This window comes from Poecilia formosa, unplaced genomic scaffold (assembly GCF_000485575.1).
Source record: "Poecilia formosa unplaced genomic scaffold, Poecilia_formosa-5.1.2 Scaffold82, whole genome shotgun sequence".
NCBI lineage: Eukaryota > Metazoa > Chordata > Actinopteri > Cyprinodontiformes > Poeciliidae > Poecilia > Poecilia formosa.
Window position 1 is genome coordinate 1,394,747 of NW_006800021.1, and position 27,122 is coordinate 1,421,868.

At 39.4% G+C, this 27,122-nt stretch overlaps 1 protein-coding gene across 1 annotated transcript in view; it reads left to right on the forward strand.

Moving 5' to 3' along the window:
• Positions 1 to 1,454: 1,454 nt before the first annotated feature.
• The window catches only part of LOC103141350 (polypeptide N-acetylgalactosaminyltransferase 9), a 42,988-nt gene continuing 17,320 nt past the window's right edge, over positions 1,455 to 27,122 (forward strand). The window contains exon 1 of the mRNA XM_007556974.2: positions 1,455 to 1,572. Within this exon, the coding sequence (XP_007557036.2) occupies positions 1,465 to 1,572 (108 nt within the window). The 5' untranslated portion in view covers positions 1,455 to 1,464. The remainder of the gene's footprint in view (positions 1,573 to 27,122) is intronic.

The following is a 27,122-nucleotide window of genomic DNA, read 5'->3' on the forward strand; positions in this document are numbered from 1 at the left end:
CACAATGCACCCAGCATTTATCCTGTTGTGTTTTTATAAGCAGAGAGGATGTTAGAAGAGCTTTTATCCATATGCGACTATCTCTTTGTATCGGCTGCAACTCGTCTGAGAAAACGCATATGATTGCATTTATCGTTTCAATAGAAACCGTTGTTATCCTAAGCTACTTATAGCTGCTAAAATCCTGTATTTTAGGCCAGTGGTTGCTGTTGTTTCTGCCAGGCACTCAATCAAAATTTGCTATGCCAATATTCAACTTGACTCATAATCATAAAGCCAGTTATTTTCTTTGCAATATCTATTGTTTTGCCATTTCCATTTAGAACCACATAAAATCCAAACCAAGCACAGTAGAAAACCGTTTACCTCCTCCCGCTAGCAACACCCAAACAGAATCACACTTGACCTTAAATAACCCTATGGCCCTCCAGACACAAAATGAAATATGCCCCCTAGTGGCGATAAATACCGGAAAAGCTAAATGGCTCCTACACTACAGCCAAGGTAATCATTGAAACCATTCACTGTTTCATCCCAGTTAGAATGTCATTTAGCTCATCTGTAGCTTTGTCCTTAATTTGCCAAGTGAAAAGAATGATATGAGGACATTTTATGCATCGTGGATCAAGACGTCTCTGGTTTCTGGGTTGGGTCAATAGTCATTTCAGTTTATCAGTTTAGCTGATGTCCTTCATGTCAAGAAGACTGACAAAAGTTACATATAACATTTCTTTGTACAAGCAGAACTTGTGCTCCTGCGAAGTATCTGACTTGTTCCGTCCAAATTCAAACAAATCCGACTATAGTTCTTACAAGATCAACATTTACGGAGAAAATTGACTTTGCCAAATCCAATTAAAAAGAAAAAAAGAACAACTGAAGCCCAGTACTGAAAACTTGAGGCAGCTTTAAAGAAGTATGTTGACTTAGATCAAATTTATCAAGATAGATCAGCATTACTACTTGAGAACGCCACATAAATGAGAAACCATTTCCATATGAATTTTTCTTTTTATACCTGCCTGATGTAAAACTTTAATTTATCAGTTTTAGTCATATGTTCCCTAATCTCTAAAGCTTCTGTCTGTGCTGAGGTGGAAGCTGAACAGAATTCTGAAGCAGACTGCAGTGCAGCACGCAATAAAGTGAAAAATAGATATGGAGGGTCCTTTTGTTGCCCCCGTGCCTCCGTCTCCCAAAAAATAACTTCTGTCTAAGAGATGCTTTGTTTTGAAATGTGATAGTAAAACTCATCCTCTGAGTGCAGATAGAGACTCTGAGCCTTTTTAGGAAGCAGGACCATAAGTAGATTCTCTTCTTACTTCTACATTAGAGGCACATTGGTTGGCTACCGTGGAAGAACCTGAGGAGGAATTTTGGAAGAAAGAGTTTAAAAAGTGTCTTTAAATGTTGTTTTTTTTTTTTTTTTAATCTGTCTTTCTCCGGTTATTCAGGACTCCGGCTATGATTGGCTGCTCCTTTGTGGTCGACCGGGAATACTTTGGAGAGATCGGTCTGCTGGATCCTGGCATGGAGGTGTACGGAGGAGAGAACATCGAGCTGGGCATGCGGGTGAGGGGCTGTGTTATACCACACTGAAAACTGAATACTCTTGTTCCAAACACAGAACAAGAGTATTTATTCCTGTTGGCCGTTGTCACACTTTGTCATATTACAACCAAAAAAATATTTCATTGGGCATCCATATGATTCCAAAATAAAGTATTACATAACTGTGAAGGAGAACTATTTGTGGTTTTAAACACAAATTTGAAGCATGTGGTGTGAATTTGAAGGCAACACTTTTTATTCTAAAATTGCTAAATGAAATCAGTCCATGCTACCAGCTGGCAGCAGAACATATGAATATGGATTTGTGTACATTCATCTCATCCAACTACTGCTCTGTGACGGCAAAGTTGTGGAAAAGTTAACAGCAAGATTAGGTTATAATCCAAACATAGATTATAACCTAATCCAAACACAGAACTGTTCAGTCCGTCATCTGAAAATGGCAAGACTGTGGCACAATTGGAAACCTGCCAATACATGGCAGCGCATGCAACTTAACTTAAGCCGAGGAGACCAGACTGGAGTACGTTATTGTAACAATACGAGAAACGTTCCATGGATGTACTTTTCCAAAGGAGCTGCATGTTATCACAGGGGATTTATAATGCAGCTTGATTTCTGGTGAGAATTTGATTTGTCTTAATTAAAAGGCAGCGGATTAGAAGGGGGGGTAAAAAGTTTTTTCTGAGATTTTCTGCAATAAAAAACAAACTTTTAATTAGATCTTTTTTCTTTCTTTTTTTTTTAAGCTGGATGATTTTGTGTCAAATCCCAGCCTCCACAAAAACGCTGTAATTAGAAATCCAATAATTTGTGTCGGTGTAGGGTTGAACGGCTCTTCCCGGACTGTTTGTGAAATTTATTTTCTGACTTTTTAAAAGCACTTTTAATGGAGTTTTGAATGTTTCTCTGCCTAAGGGATGAAGCTTAGCACACAAAACCCAAGGGGTGCCAAAGGAAGCTATGATGACACATTTAAGTTCCTTTAGTTGGGAGTAGAAGGGGGAAAAAATCCCCATAATGCAAATCTTCAACCAACCCATAGAGCTCTAAAGCTGGTATAGGAAAAAAAAAATGCAAATCTCCTTTTTTTCGCTGCTACTTTGAGTTGAATTTAACGCTTCATGTGAGCGGGTGGCATGCTGAAGAATTGGTTAGCTTTTAAATTCAGAAAATGTTTCTCTCCAGCCAAGTGGAACCTCTCTGAATCCGGACGCCCTCCTTGGGATTATTGGAGAGAGGAACGCTCGAAAGATCCAACTCCTCATTTTACATCGACTCCCCTACGCCCGTTTCAGAATCTCGAGATGGCTTTAATGACACATCTGAGGTGCTTGGTGCTTTACTAAAAAAAAAAAAAAAAAAAAAAAAAAAAGCACTTGAACTGAGGCTGGAGAATGGATCTTGGGTTACAAATTGCTGCAGTGCTTTATTGGAGCCAGAGACATTTATGGTTGTTGATGACCATTTCAAAGCCTCCCATTATACCCCACTGAGTAGCTTTCCTTCTATATAAATAGCATGTTTTTGCTGCCAGCTGCAGTAATGATACAGTCATCTGGCCTCTCGTGTTTCTAGCTGATCGTTGTACTGCCGTTATCATAGAGTGATAACTCAGCAGTTTCTGTTGTGTCTCAGCCTCCCCCGGGGTTAGGCACTGTTTTGTCATTCCGGGAAGCCGCTTGGGCACCTCAGGAAACCACACTGCTGTGTCAGATGAGGTTTGTGGGCAAGATCCATTCAGCTACAGGAGCTGGAAAAAAAAAAAAAAAAAACTTAAAATGGACCCACATTTTTACACCTTTAAGGAAAAACACCACTTCATCCTGCAGATGATGTGTTGAGACTGTCTGACATACATCAATATGATCAATTTGTTTAGATGTATGGCGATACATGTTAAATAACGCTCTTTAAAACAAATTATCCTTGGTTTGTTTGCTTGAAATTCATTAAACTTTTGAAATGATCCATGGTTATTGAATGGTGGGTTATAACCTACTGTACTGGGTGTTAAACTTATAATATTTTATTCTAAGAAGTAGATTGCATGTTTTAGACCTTGAATTAGTCAGTAGCTTTGGTCACACAGGTAACATTTGTTCTTAACCCTCAGAGAGAGTAGAGTAGGTGGGTAGAGTAATTGTCTTGCAGTTGGAAAGTTGCTGGCTCGAATCCGGCTTCCTCCTGTTGCACATCGCTGTGCCTCTGGGCAAGACGCTTAACCCCGCGCTGCCTACCGATCTCTGCATTGGTGTTTAAACGTGTGTGCTTTGGTGAGTGCGACTGGGTGGGTGTGGCTGTAATATAAAGCGGATTAAGTGGTCAAAATTACAGGAAGAAGAGACAAAACCAACCAACCAGATCAGAACCAAAAGAAACGCTTGTACAGGATTGGTTTGTGACAAAACAAAATGGTTGCCCTGTGAGCGGACCTGAGAAGACGGGGCAGTTAGGAATACAGGTCAAGAGGCCCAGTCTGACTTATTGAGGGGTGTTTCATTACTTTGATAACTCAAAAGTTCATCCCTTTTGTCTCTTTCAAAGCTTTCCTTTTGAGCTACGTCATATATGTAGAATTTGAGAGAGTTCATCATTAAAATATATATGATTAAGCGTCCTTTGTGACTAGTTTCAATATAAATTGAAACTAATCACAGGATTTTTTCACATTTTTTCAATTTTTTTTTATTTTCTTAAGGCATAAAAAAACCTAAGACAAAATTTTTTGTAAAAAAAATTGTTTTATTTTTATTTTTTTTTCGGTGATCAATTGTAATTTTCTCCAAAAACAAAGTTATTATTTGAAAAATACATCAGTAGTATTGTTCTGTAGAGGTTATCTTATGTCACAATATTTTTTTTACTTGCAGGAGTCGTCTACAGCAGAAGGAGGGACCGGGTCAGTTGCCGTGCTTTTTTGTCTGTCGGCCATATTGGATTTAACTAAAATAATTTCTGCACCCGAAGGCCAGTAGTTGATAGTGTATCTTATGATGCATTAGTGTCCACTTCAGTGGTCTGTGAGCATTTATAACATAAAAATCCACAAGCACAAGAAAATGACTTTTAGACAGCTGTCCACTGTAGTATGAAAGGGATAATACATAGTGTGCGAACATAGTGAGTCTCATACATATTTTCTGATAAATACATTTTATTTTATTTCTACTCAAATCATGCGACGGGCTAGCTGATTAAAATAAATTAACCCTTCATATTGACTTTCGATGGATGCAAGACTGATATGATTTCAGTATCTGAATATAATCAAGACGCCTGATAAATCGCTACACTGGGTTCAGCTCTCTCCCACACTAAGCTGCTTAGTGACTCAAATTTCTCACCGTTTTACACTTGCTCAGGCGTTGTGGTTCATGAAATGAAGAAAACATCCCGCACTGCCTGGAAACACAATTAATTCCCTCACTCCTCTTTCTTTTTGACCCATCTGTAAAAAAAAAAAAAAAAAAATGCCATTGAGTTCATGCCTAAGCTTGAATAGGTCTACGATGAACAACCAGCTTGACTCATTTGCAATATACAGCCACTAATGGAACGGAGTCAGGCGACTGCCGGGTGGACCACAATTACTCCTCCCGGGCTGTTCGTCAAAATGAGCTGAGCGGGTTGCCAGTTGGGGAGAGGCTTGATTGACAAGGACATGTTTAGCAATTAGCCAGAGCAGCCCACAATACCGGAGTATCAATGACTGCAGCGAGCTGACAAAAGGCAGGGTTCGTCCGGGGGAAGGTTACTTGCATGTTTACTTGTGGGCCGCCAACTCGGTGCGGATGAAAAAGGCTTTAAGGGAGCAGCAAACTGCTTCCCTCAAGTTGGGAAGCAAGGACGTGCAGAAATGTGATTATGCAGCACACGGTTACGAGGGTGCCACTCTATTCGAGTGGAATGTGATAGAATAAAGTTAATGGCAGAAAAAATTAATTAAACATCTCATTCGAGTTTCCGGTGTGCTGAGGTGTGAAATAACTTACGGGGGCCAGGACTTGTAAATGATCAGAAGCTGGAATGAATCTGCAGAAACAAAGAAAACCGGCAAGATGCTCGAAAATTATGTACGGAAATTATTTAAATCAATGCGGAGGAGCTTTTTCTGTTTTCATTCCTACTGTCCATAATTAGAAAGTTTGTAGCACTTTCTATTCAGACGCCTTAAACTTTTTCTGCTTTGTTCACGTTACAACCACACACTGAAATATATTTTGTTGTGAAGGTGGATCCGTTCTGGGAAAAGCTTCTTTCAAGTCCCGACAGCTGTGTTTTGGTAGGTGGCTGTGTGAAAGTTCGACTGCTTTTCAAAAGGGACAGTATTATGAAAAATCAACATTTCTGAGCTGTTCATCACCTTGTAATGTTATTCTTTCATCAGAAACACAGCTGGAGTGTTGCCTTGATTCTTCCATGCATGTCTGAGGAATCCTTTAATCTCCCGTGGCAACAAGATGCTGTTGCTCCTTGGAGCTGCAGTTTCCAAGCTTCTGTACTTCTAAATCGCAGAGCAGCCCTCACCTGTGACTCCGGTGCTCAGCTCCTTCAGACTAGCCAGGAGCAATTAGCAAACAGCTGGTGGGACTGTGCATCGGCTGCACTCATTATTACGAGCTACTTCTCAGCGAAACACTGGTGAAAACGTTGTTAAAGGGTTAACAGAGGACCCATGTTGTGATGACTTCCTGAAGACGGAGTTTCAGAAAGAGAAAAAGCTTTTAAAGAGACAGAGACCCAATTTCAAGATCCTAATTTCAAGCACAATCAAATTTATTTTGATTGTGCTATAAAATAGCACTATTAAATCACTTTATGCATATGTTAGGCTATTTCCATTTTTGGATAATACATTGAACAATGATCTGTGAGATGTTCAGAGTTTGAAATAATTTTTTTACAACCCTGTCCTGCTTTAGTTTCTGTTCTTTGTATTTATACTTGGTGTTTTTTGGTCCGATGCTGATTGTTCTTTGATGTTTCTCCTTCTAATTAAAAAATATATATACTGGATTGAGCCTGAAAATGAAGGTGGAGTCTACCTACAAATTGGTTGACTTCTAGAGGCAGTTGATTGTGCTATTAATTCAGGGGTGTCAGAGTAAAAGAGGCTGTAGTACATATGTATGACACTCTTTACAAGTTTTTCTTTGCCAGTTTTTTTTTGGAGAAACGTGTCTGGTGTGTAAAGTTTGTGGTTGAGAGCAATGTGGGCACCTTATAGGTGCTGAAGGCATTTTACTTGATGAAGACCTGACGCAGCCAAACACAACATTCTTTCTGTCTCCATAACCAACATCGTGTTGGATACACTTGCAAACAATTGTAAACGACTCGTCTGAACTTGGTGCTCACCTACCGCTCCACGTGTAAGCAGAGAAAAATGATCTTGAGCAGAAATGATGAATTCTACCAGAAGCGTCCGTATGAGTTTACTTTGTGATGAATCTCACACCCCTCCTGCTCTGCTGAGCGCCGCACTTACCGCGCATCTCAGGAGACGAGCGTTTTGCTTTTTGTTTGTTAAAATGTACAATACAGTCACAACTCTCATCTGCAAACATTATGTCACACATAAAAATCAACTGGAGACAAGCAGCTGATTCAGAATATGAGGTTGTGTAATCACTGCACATTTTAACATCACTTGCTTTTCTTTTGTGACATAAATGCTCTACAGAGAACTGGGAAATCTCCAGAGAAGCAGAAAAGCTGGCAATGTGCTGTTCACTTCAGAATATGTTGTGAATACGTCTTTTAAATTAGTGCACTTTAAAAGAATCAAAAGCGAAGCATGTTTTATTTAAGTCCATTAACATTTTGCAATCTAATTGTGCCTGAGTTCATTTTGCCAGACTGAACATAATGGTAGTTATGAAATGACAGTTGGTAAAATGTTGTCCAGCTCTGGACACCAGTAATCGCGTCCCATGTTCAGCCATTAGATAGTGGGCGACGCTTGATAGGAGAACACTGTTTTGACAGTAAGACGTGTTCAGCAGGATGGTAAGCCATCTGCCTCGGCCATCTGGGAGGTGAGGGACAGGAAAGAGAAATGGGCCCACAGGAAAGCACCACACCAGGGACGCCTGCAACGGGGTAGAAAAGAAAATGCAGGGGGAAAAAATGTGTTATTTACTCCAATATCGAAGTGTATGTAGCATAGAATAAGTAAAGTAATGGGAGATGTGGTTATCAGAAGACAATCTGATCTTCCTCTGCACTCTAAAACTGCTGCGTCATGGTTTCTTACAGTGCTGTGTCAGTTGCTGCAGCTCAAAACACTACGTGGGTCTAAAAATGGAGAAAAAAGAGAGAGCATTTTGTAGAATCAGTGCAATAGGGTTGATGCTTATGATGCACAACCATTTTGACTGAATGGTGTGAATTTGAGTCTGCTGCTGTGTTACGGGAGAGTAAGGCTACTTTTGCCATTACTTGATAGTGTATTTTTTTTCTCCATATTAATATTTAACTGATCATTTGAATGTGAAAATGCAATGATTTAAGCAGTCTATGAGCAGTAACAAATTAATCAGAAAATAGGTCAAGCTGCCTTCTGTTGGACCCACTCCAAGTATTTAACATTCTGACATGAGTGAATCTACGTTGGTTGAATGAGATTATTAAAGTTTTCAATATCATTCAGATTTAGATTTAAAAAGATTTTTATGGAATAATATGACTGATCAATGCTAAAAAAAAGAAGTATTGTATTAAAAAAATACATCCGTTTCTGTTTCCTTTAAATGTAAAAAAATATATATTTCTACAGACATCCTGTTGAAAATCATGCATACCCTTCAATGGAAAAGTATTTTGTCTGATTACAGTCAGTAATTACAGAATTCAGTTACTGATCATGTTCCAATTCTTCCAACGATATATCTTTTAATAATCTATGATGAAGAGCTCCAAGTCTTTGACGTTGGAGGACTTCCTTGCCTTTGACCTAATCTTTAGCTCCATCAACTGATTCCTTATCAGTTTCAAGTCAGGACTCTGACTGGGTGCACTCTAGAATATTATTACTTCCAGACTGGGGAAAAAAAAGAAAAAAACAGGATGGTAAAATGAAAAGATTACTTTAGATATTGCTTGTGTAAATTTCAGAGCAGCTGCATGTACTCTCTCAAAAGTGATCAACGTTGCCATTAAATCTGCAGCACCCCGACTTAGCAGGAGTTAAAACTGTGTTTGCTTCAGTGAAGTGTTATTTACTTAAAGCTATGATTTGTGCTGCATCAAATCCCACCACAGGAGAGTTGGTTCCACAGGAGTGGAAACATGCATGTTACATTTGCCCACGGTGTGTTGCGCTAAAAGTATTCAGGTATCTGCTTCACTTATCTTTAACATCATGAGCTGTCCAGGATTTTCCATCCTTTGATGCTGTTATCTATACAGAGCAAAGGAAAACTCCCCAACTCTGTTCACTGGGCCACAAAACATGTTTGTGGTCAAAAGTATTATGGAACAAAACTGGTGCCAAAACAGAGTTCAAGCTTACTAGAGCAGACCTTCACATTTCATAACATTCAAAAATCTCCCTCAATATGGTAAACACGGAGATGTTACAGAGACACACTGTTTATGTGAAGCCTTTTTGTCATCCTTATTCATGACTGAATAGGCTAGATAACAGCTGATTTAAAATGATCAGCTGTCACCTTGTAAATTACCTAAAAACATAAATAAATCAATCTAAAAATGCAAACGAATGTTGTTTAAAACATGAAAAGGTGCAGAAAGTAGCACTACGGAAATCTAATAATAGAGCTAATTTTAGGTGAAACAAACGTGCTCTATAAAGCAAATAACTGAATAGTTTTGATCTCGAGTAAACCAAACTGTGCTGCTACTTGAACATTTTAAAAGTGATTATTTCTTCTTTCATTATTTATTCTCAGTCATGAGATCAGTGTGCCAGAGATTATACAATCCAGCTACTCTACACTCTAAATAAGACTATCTAAAGCAATTTATGTTTTGTTATATGTGTACAATGATAGTTTTTACCTTTCTAGATATAACCGTGTGAATTTCCTGCTCCCTTTGATGAATACAATTTCAAAAATGAGCAAATTCTTGTCTTCAAAACAAGAATAAAAACGTTATCTAGCGAAGATTAAAAATGTTAATTAAAATTTAATACAATTCTGAACATTGTCGGAAGAACCCACAGGGAAGCTGTGCAGCAGATTGTTTCTTTATCAAGCCCCAGTTATTCTCCCTGAACCTGATTTAATGCCGTTCGTACTTTTGGAAGCCTTCGTTTCGTGCATTGCAACTTCACACAAGAAGGCTCCCACGTTGGTGCCAGAAGGCTAATAAGTGAAGTCTAGATGAGTTTACCAAAACAATCTGCTCAGAAGCTCACTTAGCCAGCAGGAAGCCATCCAAAGTACTTCATGATGTCTGTCTCATTTCACAGCAGCCCAATCAATCAGTCCAGGAAACGAAGTGTGATCTCACCGGGCGGCTCGCTTCTCCTCATGACATATAATAAACTCACATTGGACTGCTTTCCTAGTTAATGAACCGAAAAATGATTTATTTATTTATTTATATATATTTTTTCCCCTTCCTTTAAAACCTTGTCTTTATTTCCACCTGGACGGGGCCCAGAGGCATCTGGTCATAATCTGCCCGCAGTGGAGAAAGTAGAGCTAATTAAAGTCTGGCGGGAGCAGCGGTTCTACGGGATCGGGACATAATTACACTTCACTTAACTTGGAGCCCTATACGTCTCAAGTAGTCATTAAAAAGTGATGACAGCTGACACTTCATTATTTTTATTATGTTTGGTTTTGGCTTGACTTTACATATATTCTTTGTCAAACAAATTAAACGGGAAATCTTCCACTCTGCAAATTACGTTTTTACCAACCAGCTAATTTCAGGAGTGAAAACTCTTGCCTCCCTGCCAGTTGATTACAGCTGTTTTGGCATGAATAATATTTAGACGTAATTTTGGGCTGCATCCACATTTTAATTGGGACGACTTGAAATAAATATGTGGGTCTTTTTGGTTTCAAGATGCAATGTGTTGTGTTTTTCTCTGAAATTATATAATTCTCAGAAATTGCTTCTCAATAGAAATTCATCTAATCTTTAAACAGTTAGGCAGTCATGCAAAAATGCAATAAATTATTTTTGTTAAATCCAATATGGCCATCAGACACAAAAAAAAGCACGCCAACTGACCCTGTCCCTCCTCCTACTGTAAACGGTAAAAAAAAATATTGTGCCATCAGATAACCCATAAAGAACAAAACTACTGATGTATTTTTCAAATAACAACTTTGTATTTGGGGAAAATTACAATTGATCACCTAAAAAAAAAATAAAAAATGTGCTTTACTAAATTTTTTTCCTACCTTTTTTTTAAGTCTTAAGAAAAGAAAATTGAAAAAAATCCTGACACAAAGGATCATAATTCATGTAAGAAAGGGTTAAAGGCACAGTATTATGTACTTTCCAGGCACTTAGTGCAATTTTATAGCACAATCAAGTAACTATGTTACCTCCAGTTGTCTATGTTAAATATCACTTCAAAGAAATTTTGACTTCTTGATTTAACGCCTTAAGTTCAGTAGCTTAGAACCTGCAGCCCCCGAGGAGGAGCTTCATCGTTGAAGGCGGGGCTAGGTCCACCTAGGTGTTTTGCACAGCTGAATGGCTGCCACCGGAGAATAAAGGATTTCTCAAACATGCATAAATCAAAGCAACACTCCAGGTATGTCTTTGATGAGAGATTAACATCCTAATATGATGTGAAGCTCAAAAAAGTCGACTTCACAAAGCACTGCCCCTTTAATAACACAACCATAGGTGAAAAAAGTACGACTACGCTGATCCTCATCCAGGAAGGCAAAGAAAAACCCAGAACCTTTAAAGCACCGCAGGCCTCACTTACCTCGGTTCCATCTGGTGTGAATCTAATACCATTTCAGAAAAAGAGCATCACTTTGACAGTCAATCATGCTGGTAGTCTAATGGCCTGCTCTCTCGCAGACGATCCAGAAGGAAGCTTTTTGGCCATCAATTTACGACCCTAAGCTGGAGTCCACTTGGATCATGCAGCCAAATGTCACAAACAAGTCTGAATATAAATGGTGAAAGAAAAAAAAGTTTTGGAACAGCATCAATGTCCTGTCTTTGGTTACAACATAAATCGGTTCGAGGTGCTGTCACTTTAGCTTAGCAGAAAAGCCTCTGCCCAGTTATTGCCAATGTTTGTGGCAGCAACAAATGTTTAAGTTGAGCAGTGATTACTTTTTAGCTTGGTCTCATAAGCAAAACAATCTTTAAGATTTTGTATTTACTTCAGTTATCTTTGTCTGTGATTAAAGATGGATGATCTGAAACATCTTGGGTAAGGAGACAGTTCCTTTTTTCGTAGCGCGGCACTGCCCAACCCTAACGAGAATTTTATTTTCCATTTAAATGACCTGCATTACGATTTTCCAGAGCTGAAATTTTCAACAGTTAATTAAGCTAAACATCGCCGACCCAGTGAGCATTCTCTGCATCCTAATTACTTCTCAGAGAGAGATTCTCCCAGGTTTAAGTAACCTAAAAACTCACGAGTACCTGAAAAAGAGTGTAATGCCGAGATTTGATCTTGTCCAGGTCAGTGTGTGTGTAGCTGTAGAACGAAAAGTCACACATCAGTCACAGCTGTCTAAAGTGCAAAGATGGAGAGTGAGGGGGGGGAAAAGTAATCTCTCTCTAAAAAATAAATAAATAAAATGACTAGAATGAGCTGCGGCGGTAAAGCAGAATCTAACCGTCAGACGGCATCGTGGACAATACATGTGAAAATCAATCAACATCTGCTCTGACAACCCTGCAGCAAACAAATAAATCCCTGTAGCAAATGCAGACACAGCGAGGAAAAACAACAAATGAACAATGGATTTTGAGCAATCAGTGACAAGGGACCACATGTGGAACAAGAATAAGCAGCAAAATGAAAACGAACGCACGGGGAATAAAGCCTTCAAATAAATGAAGGAGAAAATGCACTCAACAGAAGTTTTTCTTTTTCTTTCTCTCTTTCTTGCTTTCTTTGTTCTTCCTTTTTTCCTTCCAGCAGCATTTATTATTTAGAGATTTGAAGGTAAAAAAAAAAAAAAAATGCACCTAACTGATTAGGTGACTCAGGATTATTGATTGTTACGGCCAGTCTATGGGTGGCCGGGTCGCAACATGAAGGATCCATCCTCCTCAGATCTCAACAACTGACACACACAAAGTTGAACAGTTGATAATTATTTATTTTAAAAATGATGTATTTTTGATAAAGATGTTGCAATCGGAGTACTTGGCTTCAGAGCGAGCAATAAACGAAAACAACAAACAAAAGGAAACTATCTAAATGGTAACAGAAACTTACCTAATTGAAAGTAAATAAACCAAAGGACAAAAACTGACCTTCCTAACTAAGAAAAACATGAGAAAATTAAGAAAACATAAACGGCAGCTCACTCCTCCCCTCCAGAACTCTGACAACAGATGAACTAAAGAAAGAGGTGGAGATGAGTAGAGGATGGAACACAGGAAGTCCGCTTCAGCAGCCTTTATATTCGTCACCTCCGGGAAGCAGCCAGTTAGACCTTTCCGTCGTCTTCTGGAAAGCCAATCAGGGACGGGTACCTGCACATTCATGTTTGTATAATTAACCTTACGACGCCAATCGTAACATTGATGCTTTCTTTCTATACCTTTGCAGTGCCATACTGTCCCATCAGATTTCCATGTCATACTTCCATTGTTCCTTCACAAACCATGTAGCTACACATCCCTTTATTTCTCCGAGTAAAGTACTGATGTATTATTCAGGGTGGGCCATAAGTTTCCATACATAGAAAAAGTAAACATTTTACATTGGACAACTGTTTTACACAGATGCATCAACTGTGTAGTCACTGCACGTCTTGGACCATTTCGTGGTTGATCTGCAACATTTCCACTTTTCTGAAACTTACAAATAAGTTTTGCCACAGCGTCATGTGTGTGACGCTCGTTCCATGTTTTCTGTTAAAGTTTTGCGCAACCATGCAACTGCTTCCTGATCCAGCCACCAGTATAATTTCAATTCTTTGGTCTTTTGTGAAACGCGTCTTCTTGGGTATCTGAAATACAAAGAAATATACGGTTTTCATTCTCCTATGTATGGAAACTTATGGCCCACCCTGTAGAAACGCTCACAGCAATGGCTGCATCATGTTATATCATATACTACTAAAATGATTTGATGTTAGTTATCATTCCCATTTTACAGCAACCTTCTGCTGGTAGATATTTTTTTTTTTTTGAGTCACAAAACCACATTTTCTCACAGTATATTATTGGAAATCACATAAAATCTCTGGTCGTAAAAAGCTTGTATTAACAGCTTCCAGGCAGGTTTGAATTGACACATTGGTCGATGCAAAACAAAAAAGCTCCTTTTTATTTCCAGAAGCCCAAGAACGAAAACACAAAAGCTGCAAGTTGTAGTGTGGGTATTATTTTACAACATTGCAACATTGATCGTACATTAAGGCATTTTATCAGCGAGGTTCATGACCGGTGAGGCACCGGCTGGAGTCAGATGGATCAATATATGAAATCCAAAATAAAAGCTAATATTTCAGTGTTGACCTTAATTTAGTTACTTAAAAACCTTTTAGCTATGTTTCAATCCCTTTCGTACTGTTCTGATATGATGGCAAGAAGAAAAAACATTATTTGATTGAGATTTTGAAATGCTGAGTTAACATCACTCACTCTCTCTTTCTCTCTTCTTTATTCAAATTGAAAATTGCATAGGATCTAACATCTGACATTTGATTGCCTGTCCTTCTTCATAAATATCATCACTTGATTGTAAGAAAAAAAACATGTCCTTCCTGTATTTTTTTCCTAATATTTTTGAGGTTTTTATAATGTGTAGTGGAGCGTCTGTTGCTCTGCTCCCTCACAGCGACGCCTGGTACTTCCTGCCTCACCCTGTGCATTTTCACTGCACATTTAGGGCCAATCAGACAGACTGAATATGTTACACACACTCATTAACTATATTAGATGTCGACATGTGCACTTGCACATGTATATTTTCAGCTTAAAGAGAGAGAGCAAAGGACGTGTGTCACTTTTGTTTAAGGCAGACAGACTGTTTGAGGCAGCGCCAGTAGAGGTGAGGAACAGCACTGCATGTTTATCGTGTATTTGAACAAGCAATGTATAAATCCAGCGATTTTGACCATGAAAACATGTTAGTTCTTGCACAACTCCTTTAGTCTCTCTCTTTTTTTTTCTTTTTTTTTTTTTTTCAAATAACCTCCCTACTCTCCAGGACAACCAATAATATGTTTATAAAAATTCCAGCGCTGTTGCTAAGATGTGCTTTGTTTCAGGTGGCGAAGTGACAGCCGCTGTTTTGAAACAGTTTGTAGATGTAGTCGGACGACACCTTCAGATTATTCTGAACAGCTGCTGCATTGATACAATTATAGAACAGGAAATTTTAAGCACAACTGATTAACCTCTGTAGAAACGGAGCCGAATCCCTCCAGGTGTGTGGTGGTGTTTTTTTGTTGTTGTTGTTGTTGTTAAGGCAGAGAGACTGTACATGTGGAGGAGGGGGTTAATCTCTTAGTCACAATATGCATCAATTTATGTATCAATCCAGCAAGAAAGTTTCCTTATTTTCTTGATGCACTTTTAGTTTTTCTTTTTTTTTTTAACTCTCGATAGTAATAAATGTAAAGTTCTCAGATTGTAAACATGATTGTTGTGCTGAAGCAGCTCTGAAGTTCAGTGAAAGTGCAATCTATTAAAAAAACCCCGCTCTACTCTACTCTGATATATTGCTTCTCACTGTGTCTGTGGGTAAATATTGGAAGGAATTTCAAAGATTTCGCCATCAAATGCGGAGATTTCTACTATAAAAGGAAAAGAGTTTATGCCAAACATTTTTGCTTGCCTCTAAAATCCACTTCTATTTGTGTGCGCAGGGCGGCTAGATTTATCCTGTTCCCCTGGAGGCAGCGTTAGGGGGCGTTGTTGTTATTGTTGTTGTTGTTGTTTTCTCTCAACTGTCTGCAAGAATCTTACGTGGTTCGGAAGCAGGTCAAAACAGGACGCATGTCCTCATAATCTTCATGGCGTCAGGAAAAGCTACTGCTATCTCAAATCACAAAACATAACAAAATCTTTCCAATTAATTTTGTTTTCTTTCTTTGCCATACGTGGGAACATTCAGACACCGCAGACTACTGCTGCGACCAGACAAAGGCAGAGTGACTCTCAGTCATGTTTGAATCAGACGTTTCCAGCGGGCTGCAGTGAAAGCAGTCACCTTGAAAAGGACAAGAGTGTCGTTATGAGTGGCAGCCATCTGTGTAAAACGGAGCCGTTCTGGCACTTTCTAAATCAACGCTGCGCCTGTGTCCGTCAAACTGCAAATGACGGTGGGCGCTCACCATAGGCGAGCCCTTTCCAACAAGCGCGGTCGTTTCGTGGAGGCGGAGCCCCGGAGGGACCCTGAGTTTACAATTTAGCAAATGGATAATGATAAATGTGGAGGATTACTGGAAGACTTCCATAATGTGGGATGTTGGATAAAGCAGGGTACCCTATATCAATCCGTCTGGTTCCCAACATTTCTCATTTCAGAAATGAAATGCGTCTGTGATTTATAGATAGATGGAAGAGTGCTTTTGTCGGTCTTGGCTTTGATTTAGTTTGAAACGTCGTGTATTAGAATCAGATTTTATGAACATTTATTGCTACCAGTGGTAAAGATGTGTGAAAAGCCTTACAATTATTGCTGTCCTATAATTTTTCATGGGAAAAAGAAAAATTTATATTAGCTAAATAATCCAATGTTAAAAGTCACTTGTGAGGCAATTATTGATAACGTACTTCCTCAGTCTAGCTCCTAGATTTTCTTTTATGCTCTAATATCTGCAGGTTTTCTACAGGATTTAGGTCTACAGGCTCCGATAGAATATCACTGTCTTGATTTAGGCAAATGTTTTGGATCACTATCCTGCATTGACCCACATTGATGTCATCACATTTACATTTAATGTGTAAAGTCTCTCATTTCAATGACTTCACGATGCTCTGCACAGTAATGAGGTTTCCTGGGATCTTTGGAAGAAAATATGTTCACAGCATCACAGATGTTTCACCTTTTTTCACAGTTGGCATGAGGTGCTGCTCTGTGTTAGTTTCACGCCAAACCCACCTGGACTGTTTGCTGCCGAAAAGACTGTTAGTTTCATCTGGTTAAAGTACACGGTTCCAGTTAAAATACATTTTGACATTTGTGATGGTAGGACAGAAAACCAACTGGCATGTTGTTAGAATCCGAAAATTGTTTTGGCGATCTGGTGACCCCAACATGGCAGTTTCTGCTGCAGCTGAACAATAAGCGTTGTATTTATTTTAACTGTCTTTATTGGTTTGTGGTGTCGAGATAGTAGCCAGTGACAAAAAGAAACAGATATTTGAGCCACAGCTTATTTATACCCTTTAGGTACCGAAAGTCATTAACTGCGTTTCCACTGGACTTAAAATTGCGCAGATTTCAATTACGATTGAATTAAATTAAATCAATGTAAACTCTGCAATTTAAAAAAAACTCATGTTTTTCTATAAAAAGGTTTTTGCGCTACAATGAGGTGGTGTTTCAACTGTATCAAAATTAGTGTATTTCAGAAGAAAATGCAGTAGAAACACTTTTTTTTCACATCATGCAAGTCATGCGATCAACAACCGGATGTCACTGCTGGAGTAGAAGAAAAAGACGACGGCATGGAGTGGTAGGAGTGTGATGACGCGGCATGTTTTTTAATCAATAAACATAAACGTGTCATTTTCATTGCGTTTCTTATTTAATGGAAACGCCATAATTGTGAAATTGTGTCTTTTTTTTTTTACATTAGTGGCATTTTGGCAACATTTTGCACACATTTGAAATGGAAACCCAGGTATTGATCACTATATACGTATCACCAGAAACCTGGACCAACTTAACGTGGATAAAGTATAAAATTACATTCATGTACCTTCATTTTAATTGAAATATTTCAATATCTGATTTCTCTTATGATTTCTTCAAAATGATTAATTACACTAAAAAAACAAAATTTTAAATTGAGCTAATCTTGCTGCAATAAAAGTTTCATTGATACAATTTTTTTTTTACACATCCTCATCCAAGCAGCCACCAATAAACGTGTGCCACCTGTATATCTGGAATCCATTCGAATCGCCTGTGACGTCTCCGGCACAGGACTGATTTCCTCTTTTGCCACAGTTCCAGACTTGCAACACGGAAGTATTCTTCTTAGTTCTCTTCGTCAATAAAGTGTACATGACGTTAACTACAGCGCTGAATATCGCTCGCCTGTTTGTCTCTTTCAATGCCTGCATTATTTAGCGGCTGAATCAATCTGCCGGTCTCTAATGGACTCGGCGTTGCTTACTCAGACGCTCGCTTTACTGTATGTACCAACATGAATCTGTGTCCAGGAGGAGGGACAAATGAAAATAGATGTAGCTGTAAAGGAGCGGGATCAGGTTTTGTTTGAGGAATTACTGCGGCTGCCGGCAGGACTTACTGCAAGCATATGGCGAGGCGGAGCAGCTCCGCATATGCTTTTGTTGTGCGGCGGAATTTGTTTTGGGGTTTTATTCAATCCGCTAACATTGTCAACCGTGCATTAATGAGCGCTGTGCATGCATAATTCACAAATTATATTGTCTTGCTGTCTGTTCGAGGCTTGCTGATCCAAGCGATATGCATGAATTATACTACGTCGGATTCCGTGTTTGGGAAGCGTGTTTTATGCATTTCTGCATTACAATGACATACGACCTCTATCGGGAAACAAATGGAGTCTGAAGCGAACGTCTCAGAGTGTGGCTCTGTGGTGCAAGGCCAAATGAACGCCAAATTCCTAAAATAATGGCCTAAGTCTTTTTTATTTTTTATTTATTTTATTTATTTTTTTTATTGCCAAAATCTTTTAGGGCAAAAAAAAATTACTTGGGTCATTATTTTAGGAAGGTGCCAGTATGTAATTAGACATATTCCTTTAATGCAAACTTATTTTTAATGTGACTATAGAAACGTCCTCCTTATCTTGAAGACATAATTTCAAGGCAGTAGATAAAGATGTTCAATAAATCTGTTGAAGACAACTGAATTATTGACAAATCTCTTTCAGAAGGCAACTAAGAACAAACACTCCAGCAGCAGCCTCGCCTGCTTCACTTACCTCCTGAGCATCAGAAAGGCTGTTCACATCGTCGACTCTTTCGGATGTCAGAAACTTTGGCTGAAAACTTGAAGTGTTCTGACAGCGCCCAAGTATTTGAAGAGCACCAGCTTGCAGTGGTTTAGCTGCACTAGCAGACTGTAAGGCATATCAAAGGCGAAGGGCAGCAACGAGGTGGAATTAGCTTTTGACAGGCACAGTTAAAAGGGCCTCCGTATCCATCACTCTTTTCTCCCCACTCCCACTATAGACGTATGAACAGGAAAATAGGGGGGAAAAATGTGCGATACGGAGTGATGGATCATGGGGATTTCCTCTTATCCCGCCGCACAAAAGAGCGCAGTGGAGGGGGCGGGGTGGAGGCTCTGATCCAGAACGCTCTCTGATGATGCATCACTCATCTTCCCATCAGATTTTAGAGGACGGAAGAGGTTGAGGCGAGCATGCTGGCATTTCGGCTCAGAGAGTTATCTAACACTATTTATTTTTCTTTTTTTGTGGCAAGCCTACAGCTATTCATCAGCAAACAGATGCTCAGTGTCCGATGAGGAGACTGTGTCCACTCTCTCCGGTGGGCGTTCTGAAACCATAACTTAAAAGGCTGAACCCCTTCATGTTACAGTAACACAGAGCGTGGTCTCCATGACCGATACAAGCTCTCTTATTCACAGGACGTCTACAACAGGAAGGAATGGCACCACTGCACTCTGACTGTAGCACGTTAAATAGGTTTTTCCCACCTATTGCACAACAATGCAGGGGGTACAATGTCTTTAAGACCTTTCCTTTTAATCTGTGGAGTTGTCTTATAGATCTGGTAGGTTTCTGTACCTCTGACATCGTGTTTAAGTCTTGATGTGGGGGAACAAACACCTTCAGTACGTGACATCCTGAGAGAAAGCAGGTGCTGTACTGGAGTACGTTACAGAAGTTGTACTGTTGTGCTTCTTTCGTCCACCTTGTCCTTTTACGTTTTCCTCACCATATTTGAGGTAAGAATGTTTTATTGATCGCATCCCAAGAGCATTTTTCCTATGAGAGTTGAAAAGTTCTTTCATTTTTACCACCCTATGTGCAAGTTGGAGATGTGCATCAATAAGCGGTCTCAAGACCGAGACCGATGACTACAACATCTGACTGGCATCTCAAAAGCCAGAACTACAACCACAAATCCTAGAAGTGTTGAAAAAGAAGCGTCATGGATGCAGAGCATGGCCAAAGAACATAGAGAGAAATTCAAACCATCTCTTCCATTAATGGTAAATAACCATACCACCGACTCCAATGCCTCCCTGCCAGGTTTTTGAACCATTCAGCCGCTGCTGCAAACCCCGTTTCACCAGGAACTCTCAACTTTCATGTGCAAGGCTCTGACATGGCACTGTGATTACGGACATACTGGATTTCAGATTGATCGTCTCTGCAGCTTGATGAGACCCTTATGCTGCGACCATAGCAGTGGTGTGAGGCAAAGTACTGAGAGCATTTTGTTGTATCATTTAGAGCTCTGCCTGCCCAGAGTGAGCATGGTTAGGTTGACCACTCTGAACGGCAACCCTTCTTTTCACATTTTTCAATAGATAGGTGGGTCCATGCCAGAGGAGAAGCTACCACTGTTCTTACCAGGCTCCTTTAGGCAGTCGGTAAGCTACAGATGCTGTATTCTGCCGCCGTAATAATGAGGCTCCACAGTCTCACAGCTGATTGTAACTGTACTCTCATAACAGGAAAATCTCACGCTCCATGATGCGTAATTGGGAGCGCAGCGCTCTCTTGATGCATCCCAGAAGGCATCTCTAAGATTCTGCGGAGACAATCTACATTCTGACTGAGTGTGAAGCCACGGTGCATTCCAAGTCCAGTGTGAAGGGAACCCTATTAATGAGTTGGCATGCCACAAAAAGAAATACCTCAAGAGTGAAAACCTTTCTTTCTTTTACAGCTGTGAACTTGGAGGGAAATCTGATCTTTAGCGTGTGCATGTAGGCATGTTCACGTCGGAACAAAACGAGCGACCTGGAGTGTTATTTGACAGGTTCTTGGATACGTCACACCATGCGAATCTTTGATATATTCTTACACACAAAGCCAACAGCACTGAAATGACTGTTTTAAAAAGAAGAATGTGTGAAAGTGTGCAGAAATGTCTTGCTATTTTATGACTGGCACAGCTTTTTGTGCCTTGAAATTAACTCTGATGTAATCAAGCATTGCTTAAGGCCAGCAGAGCTAATTAAAAAAAAAAAAAAAGACAGGTAACGTTCACATGTTTCAATATTTGCTGTCTCCTCCTTGTTTCTCAGCAAATATATCACCGATAAAAGTTGACTGTGATGCCCAGTATCCAGTGAGGACCCTGTCTTCATGAAAAGATGTAATTGCTGGTAGTCTGCACCTTCATCAGCATTTTGTGGTATTTCTTTGAACCAGTGAAGACGTTTTTTCTTTTTTCCTCTGGAAAATCGCAGCTTTCCTTCCGTTTGCAAAGAGGAGACATTTTCAATTAAGACAGGGGCGTGTAAAATTCCCCAGATGTAACTCTGTGCGCACAACTTATCTCAAGGGTACACAGAAAATGAGTTAGTCACTTTCTTCCAAGTTAATTGTGATTTTTTATTTTTTTTTTACTTGAGCTTCAGGGAAGTTGTGGATGCAGGTCTGCCTTGGAATCAATAATCCAATCGTCAAAAGTTGAAAAGTAATTGGCACTGTGGCGTGCTGGAAGAGCAGAAATAATGACTGATTAGTAGACCGCCATTAGAGGGAAGCTTTCCTGGTTTTCAGCTTCAAATCTATTCATGATTTTTTTCCCTAAGTAGAAAACAAATGCTATGTTGATTCTTTTAATTATCTAAACAGCAAGTACCTTTCATTATCTCATCTAAGCAGCTTTCCTACACCATTCTGCTGTTTCCCTGCTGTTTTTAGCTGAGATCTTAGTTTTAATCTGTGAATTGATTTTGGTGAATATTTATCAACATTTTATGCTGACAAATACATCATATGGTGCTGTAGACTGACAAAATGCAACTGATACTGTTGCTACTACATCTGGGGGAAAGGGAATTATTTTAGTTTTAATTGAAACACTTAAAAAGAAAGTACTTCTAGTCTGATATAAATATCTTTGAAAATAATGTTGCGATTACAATCCAAGATGGTGGCGTCTCGACCTCGGCTTTGGGAAAGGCAGCTCTAGGAAGTAAGCAATTTGATGGAAGTATTTACCAAGTCTGGATAATTGTTAAAAAAAAGAAAAATAGATTGTGGAAAATGTTTGCTCATCCATATTTTTTTCAGTATTCAATTGTCTAAAAAAATGTCTATCTCTTTCTATCGCTCTGTCTTTCTTTCTTTCTGTCTTTCTTTGCCTATCTGTCTTTTTTCTTCTTCCTTCTGTCCCTTTTTAGAGTTGATGGTTTTGAACACTGAATCTATTCCCAATAAATTCCCAGCAAGTCCTTTTTTGACACATTGTGTTATGCATTTTGACTCAAAATTCTGAAAACCTGATTGAAAGTGTTGAAATTTGACATGGGACTTTTTTTTTGTAAATGTTGCTACGTAAGTATCCAGGATTTCTGTTTGTTCTTCTGTATGTGCCTGTGTAATAGTTGGGTCTATAATAGTGAGCTTAGGACCCCTGATTGGAAAGAAATTTCATCATGAGTGTGTTCTCAAAAATTGAGCTCCTGGATTAATGTGAATGCACGGCCCGTTCTGAATGCATTAGTCACGCTTCTGGATGACTATTTGGCCAGCCTTTCAAATGTTACTTACTGGCAAAATGAGCCAACCACTCGAAATGTTCACAAGATGAAAAGTAGCTGTTACTGAAGGGTCAGTAGCGCGTGACACCTCGGCAACACAGTGGCAGAAAAAAACAAACTGAACAGATCCGCACTGTGTTTCTAAATAACACATCCGGTTCAGAGAAATAAACTTTGTTGTCTGAAGTGAAGCAGCGGCAGAAAATGTAGGCATTTTTTACATGTGCAGGACACAAATGCGTTGCTGAAAATGGCTTGAATCCACGTGACAGCTGGGGTTTGTGTTTGAGGCAGAATCCTACCGCTGACATTTCATCACACCTACCTGTGTCTGTCTGTTGCCGAGTCGCATTAGTCACCGAGCCGGGTTTAAAGCGATGAACTCCAGCTGACCCTCGACTGTCGACACACTCATTTTGGAGATCCTGAAGTGTCTATTTGTCACCGGAGGATATAGCTTTTAACCCTGCGTGTCAAACATGTCAGCCGTCCCTGTCAGACGGAGCATGCTACCGAGTGTGTATGAGCTCATCATAGCCTTTCATCATCTCAGTCTGGGCTCTTGGCTCCTTGTTGCCCTGCTCTGCTTTTCATTTGACCACTTTAGGGGAGGGGAGGGGCGGGGGAGTCAGACAGCTAATTAGCAAAAAAAAAAAAAAAAGAGAATACATTTGACTGCTGAGATAACAATTTGAAAGCCTCTATCAAGAGGCTTGGACATTTTATCCTGTTCCATACTTGAACAGCATCTGGAATCCACCAGCAGTGATATCCATCCGTTGATTCCAGCTCCACCATGAATGAATCAAGGTTTTGGATTTAGCGTTGAACTGTTAGTCGTACGGGGAAAAGGCAGGTGGTATGTTCCTCTGCTTCCAACTCTTTTAGTTGTTTGCTGCTTTCCTCTACTCCAATTTATTTTCCTTTCAAGCAAAGCTCAAGGTGACGTGACATCTTCCTGCTATAGGCAACAGGCAAGGGAGCTACTTTTGATAACTTCACAGAGCCTGACTTAAAGAAATAACTAAAACTGGCCCTGTGAGGAAGCCCTTAAGGCTGAAGGGGTCATTTCCGGTTCTGGCCCGATGCACAGTGGCCAGTTTGTTTATGTCTTCAACAACCCGCTTACTTTGAGTGTCACTCAGGTGCCATGCTATAGAAAACGGGTCTATTTGAAATGCATCTTGCTTTGAGAAGACCTTCATGTATCAGAATAAACTTCACCAATGTCCATATTTCTAAAGCGTCACTATAGGCGCATTTTATCCAGCTTTACATCTTTTATTATGTTGATTTTTTTGTATCAAACCCAATTTTACCTCCCCTATAACCATTTATTTATTTTGCATTAAACTCGGACTAAATAGGAGAGCAAACTCCAGTTACAAAACTTCTTAGACACAAAAAAACAGTTTGTCTGAATCCTGTGGTGTTATTCCAGTCTGGGCTCAGAGATAAGAGACTTTCTCTACTGTTTTACTGCAGGGATGTTTTTCACATCCTTTTGAAGAACTTCATTTCATATATTTATTTGTTTCTTTTTTGGAGAATGTACTTAAAATGCGTTGTTGACTTCAATAGGCACTCGACATACTGCTTTACCAAATACATTTAGCTTTACACAGCCACCGGAGAGAGCCTGTTTACAGCTTGAAGCTTTTACGCTGATGTTTTCCGGAGCTTATTTGGCAAAATGGTCCACCAGCAATTAACTAACTGTATGTACACAGAAAATTAAATTAGATTAGCGACTGCATTCCCACCACATCAAAGATCTCTGTGTTAAGTGTTTCCACTTAACGATGCAGGCTGCAATTAGACGTAGGGTCACCTCCAAATGGACTTTGCAAAAATGCTGACCAGAGGACCTCCGTGTGGGATGTCACGAGAGGCTGCAGATTAAAGCAATTTTATCTGGTGTTCATATTTGTTGTTATTTTAATCATTGCCGGAATATTAAAAGCGACAGAGTGTTAGCTAGGCTCGTGTTGCGCCGAAGAAAGATCCATCCTGCTGTCTGGACATGTTTTTAAATTTATGTAAGCAAAATTGAAATAGTTAAATGTGGATATTTTAGTTTTATTTGTAAGCACAGCAGCTAATAATTTATGGATTATCATAAAAGAACTGGGTCTTAAATATGCACATGCAGCGATACTGACAAGTTTATAAATGCTGCTCATGTGCAGGACTGTCTTCAGTTAATTTGAAGCATTACGTTTTCAGATATATGATAAATAACTTCAGGCTTTAATACTGATATTCATACAGCCATAATTCCTCCCTCTGCCTAATATTTGGATAAATGTCCATTCCCAAGTTGCCAAGAAATAATATACATTTGTAACCAACAATAAGCTTTTGCTATTACTCTATTTGAATATTTGAACATCCTGACAATAAAGATAGAAATCATTTAAATTGGTTGTTTTTCTTTCATGGGTTTGATTTCTGAGCCCGGTCCAGTCCATACGCTTAATGTTAGCCTTTCTCATCTAACCAGAGTTTTGATGTGACTTTTAATTAACCGTCTTGTTTGAATGCCTAACCAGGAAACGATTGTGCCAACTTTTTTTTTATTTTCCTCAGGAAAATCTCATTGAGATCGAAAATGTCTCTTACAAGAAAGTTCTAGTCATGACTGGCAGCAGCACAGAGTTTACCGAACCTTCACGTCAAAACAGATAAACATAATCATAAATACAATTTAAAAAAAGATTCCTCAGTTAAATCGTTTACCTTAAAAACATTCCCTGACAGCAGCACCTGTAAGTTCATGTTTTTCTGGAAATGTTTCTTTCTGAGTTTGTTTCAGACTTCAGGCACCAAAAGTGAAAAGTAAGTTCTCACAACAAAGAGAATATTCTCCAGTGGATTTTCTGTTTATCTATGAAGGCCAACAAATACAAAGGGAGGAGTCCAAGTTTAAGGCCATATAAATAAAAATAAAGATTCGAGTGATCAGGAACTAACTTGGAGCCTGTCATAAAATCAAAGCTACTAAAACACCACTGCCACCTAAAAGCTCACAGGTATTAGAAATCCTGGCATATAAAACACTGTGTTGACAGTTTGCTGAGCTCATATATATTGTGAGTTTTTCGAGCTGAGAAGAGGTTTTCATCAGCATCCTTCACAACAGACTCTATTCCCTGTGAACGTTCTCGCAGCAACTTATCGAGTGTTTAAATTTTGAAGGAAATGCACCTTCGCCTCCCCGAACCTCCCGGCCTGTTCCATCGCTGGCGCGTTTGATTAACTTCCCTCACACATCCAACTTGAATTAGGGTCACGAAGGTTACGGTGCAGACAGATGATGTCTGTGACAATAACACTTCATTCCAGCCTAATATGGGTTTGAAGTAAGCAGGGAAAATTCAGAGGATAAGAGAGTCTGAAGGCCAGAAGGTTGAACAACAGGAATCGAAACTGTTAAAAAAAAAAAAAACACTCACTGAAATTCTTGCACCGCATATTTTTTCCTGCTTCTACTCCATCATTAACTTTGATGACGAAATGCTTCCTAATATGTCACACCCACTAATAATTGCCATCAAGCATCAGTAGTTACTTCATCTGTTGGGGGTCATAATGATATGCCTGATTGAGGTACATTGTAGAACATTTTATAACTCATACTTTATTTGCAATATGCAATTATGAAGTGGAATCTTTAGATGCAAAAAAACAAAAATAATCGTGAGCACAGCCTATTTAAATTTTTATAGCTTGAATATAAATAAGATGATAATTGCTCTTTAATTTGTATTCAGTAAAACAAATTGAGGCCTAATTTGATTCAAACAAACCATTTACAGTTTGGCGCGTGTCGTTTCCTGACAGGTTCCCCGGCCCTGGAGAAACAGCTCTGGAGGGTATTGATCTGCAATTTTCTTTAAGTGCCAACTGCTAACTGTGATTACGCATATCCACATTTACAATTATCCACGAGTGGCGCGCGCATATATCCATACCCAGTTTCCACGTATGCTTCCACACTAACTACACTCCTGCTATTGATTTTTATTATTTTTTTTACACAGCAAACAGAAGGGGTGGGAGGGGCAGGTAAAGGACCATAGAGAGAGCATTACACATCCAAGGGTTGTTGCCAAGGGAGACGGATATGAGCTGCAGGGCCTTCAAAAAAAAAAAAAAAAAAAAAAAACGTCCACGAAAAAGACACCAATCGCCAAGCTGTATGTGGGGAGGGAACTGCATCATGGGGCGGAAGAAAAATGGATAAACTCGCCTCGAAAGCACTAATGGATTTTCTTTAGAGCGGGGTCGTGGCGGTAGATCAGCGGTGAATATGAGGGGGTTTGTCGGTCAATGGAGGTGTCACGGCTCGGGTCACTCCTTCCCAGACTCCTTCACTGCTGATACAGACGGTTTCAGAGAGAGAACAACAGCGTAGATACTTCTGATGGATTTTATTAACTCAGCAAATACTTACGAGGGCAACTGCCTCCTTGACCATTACAGAAATATA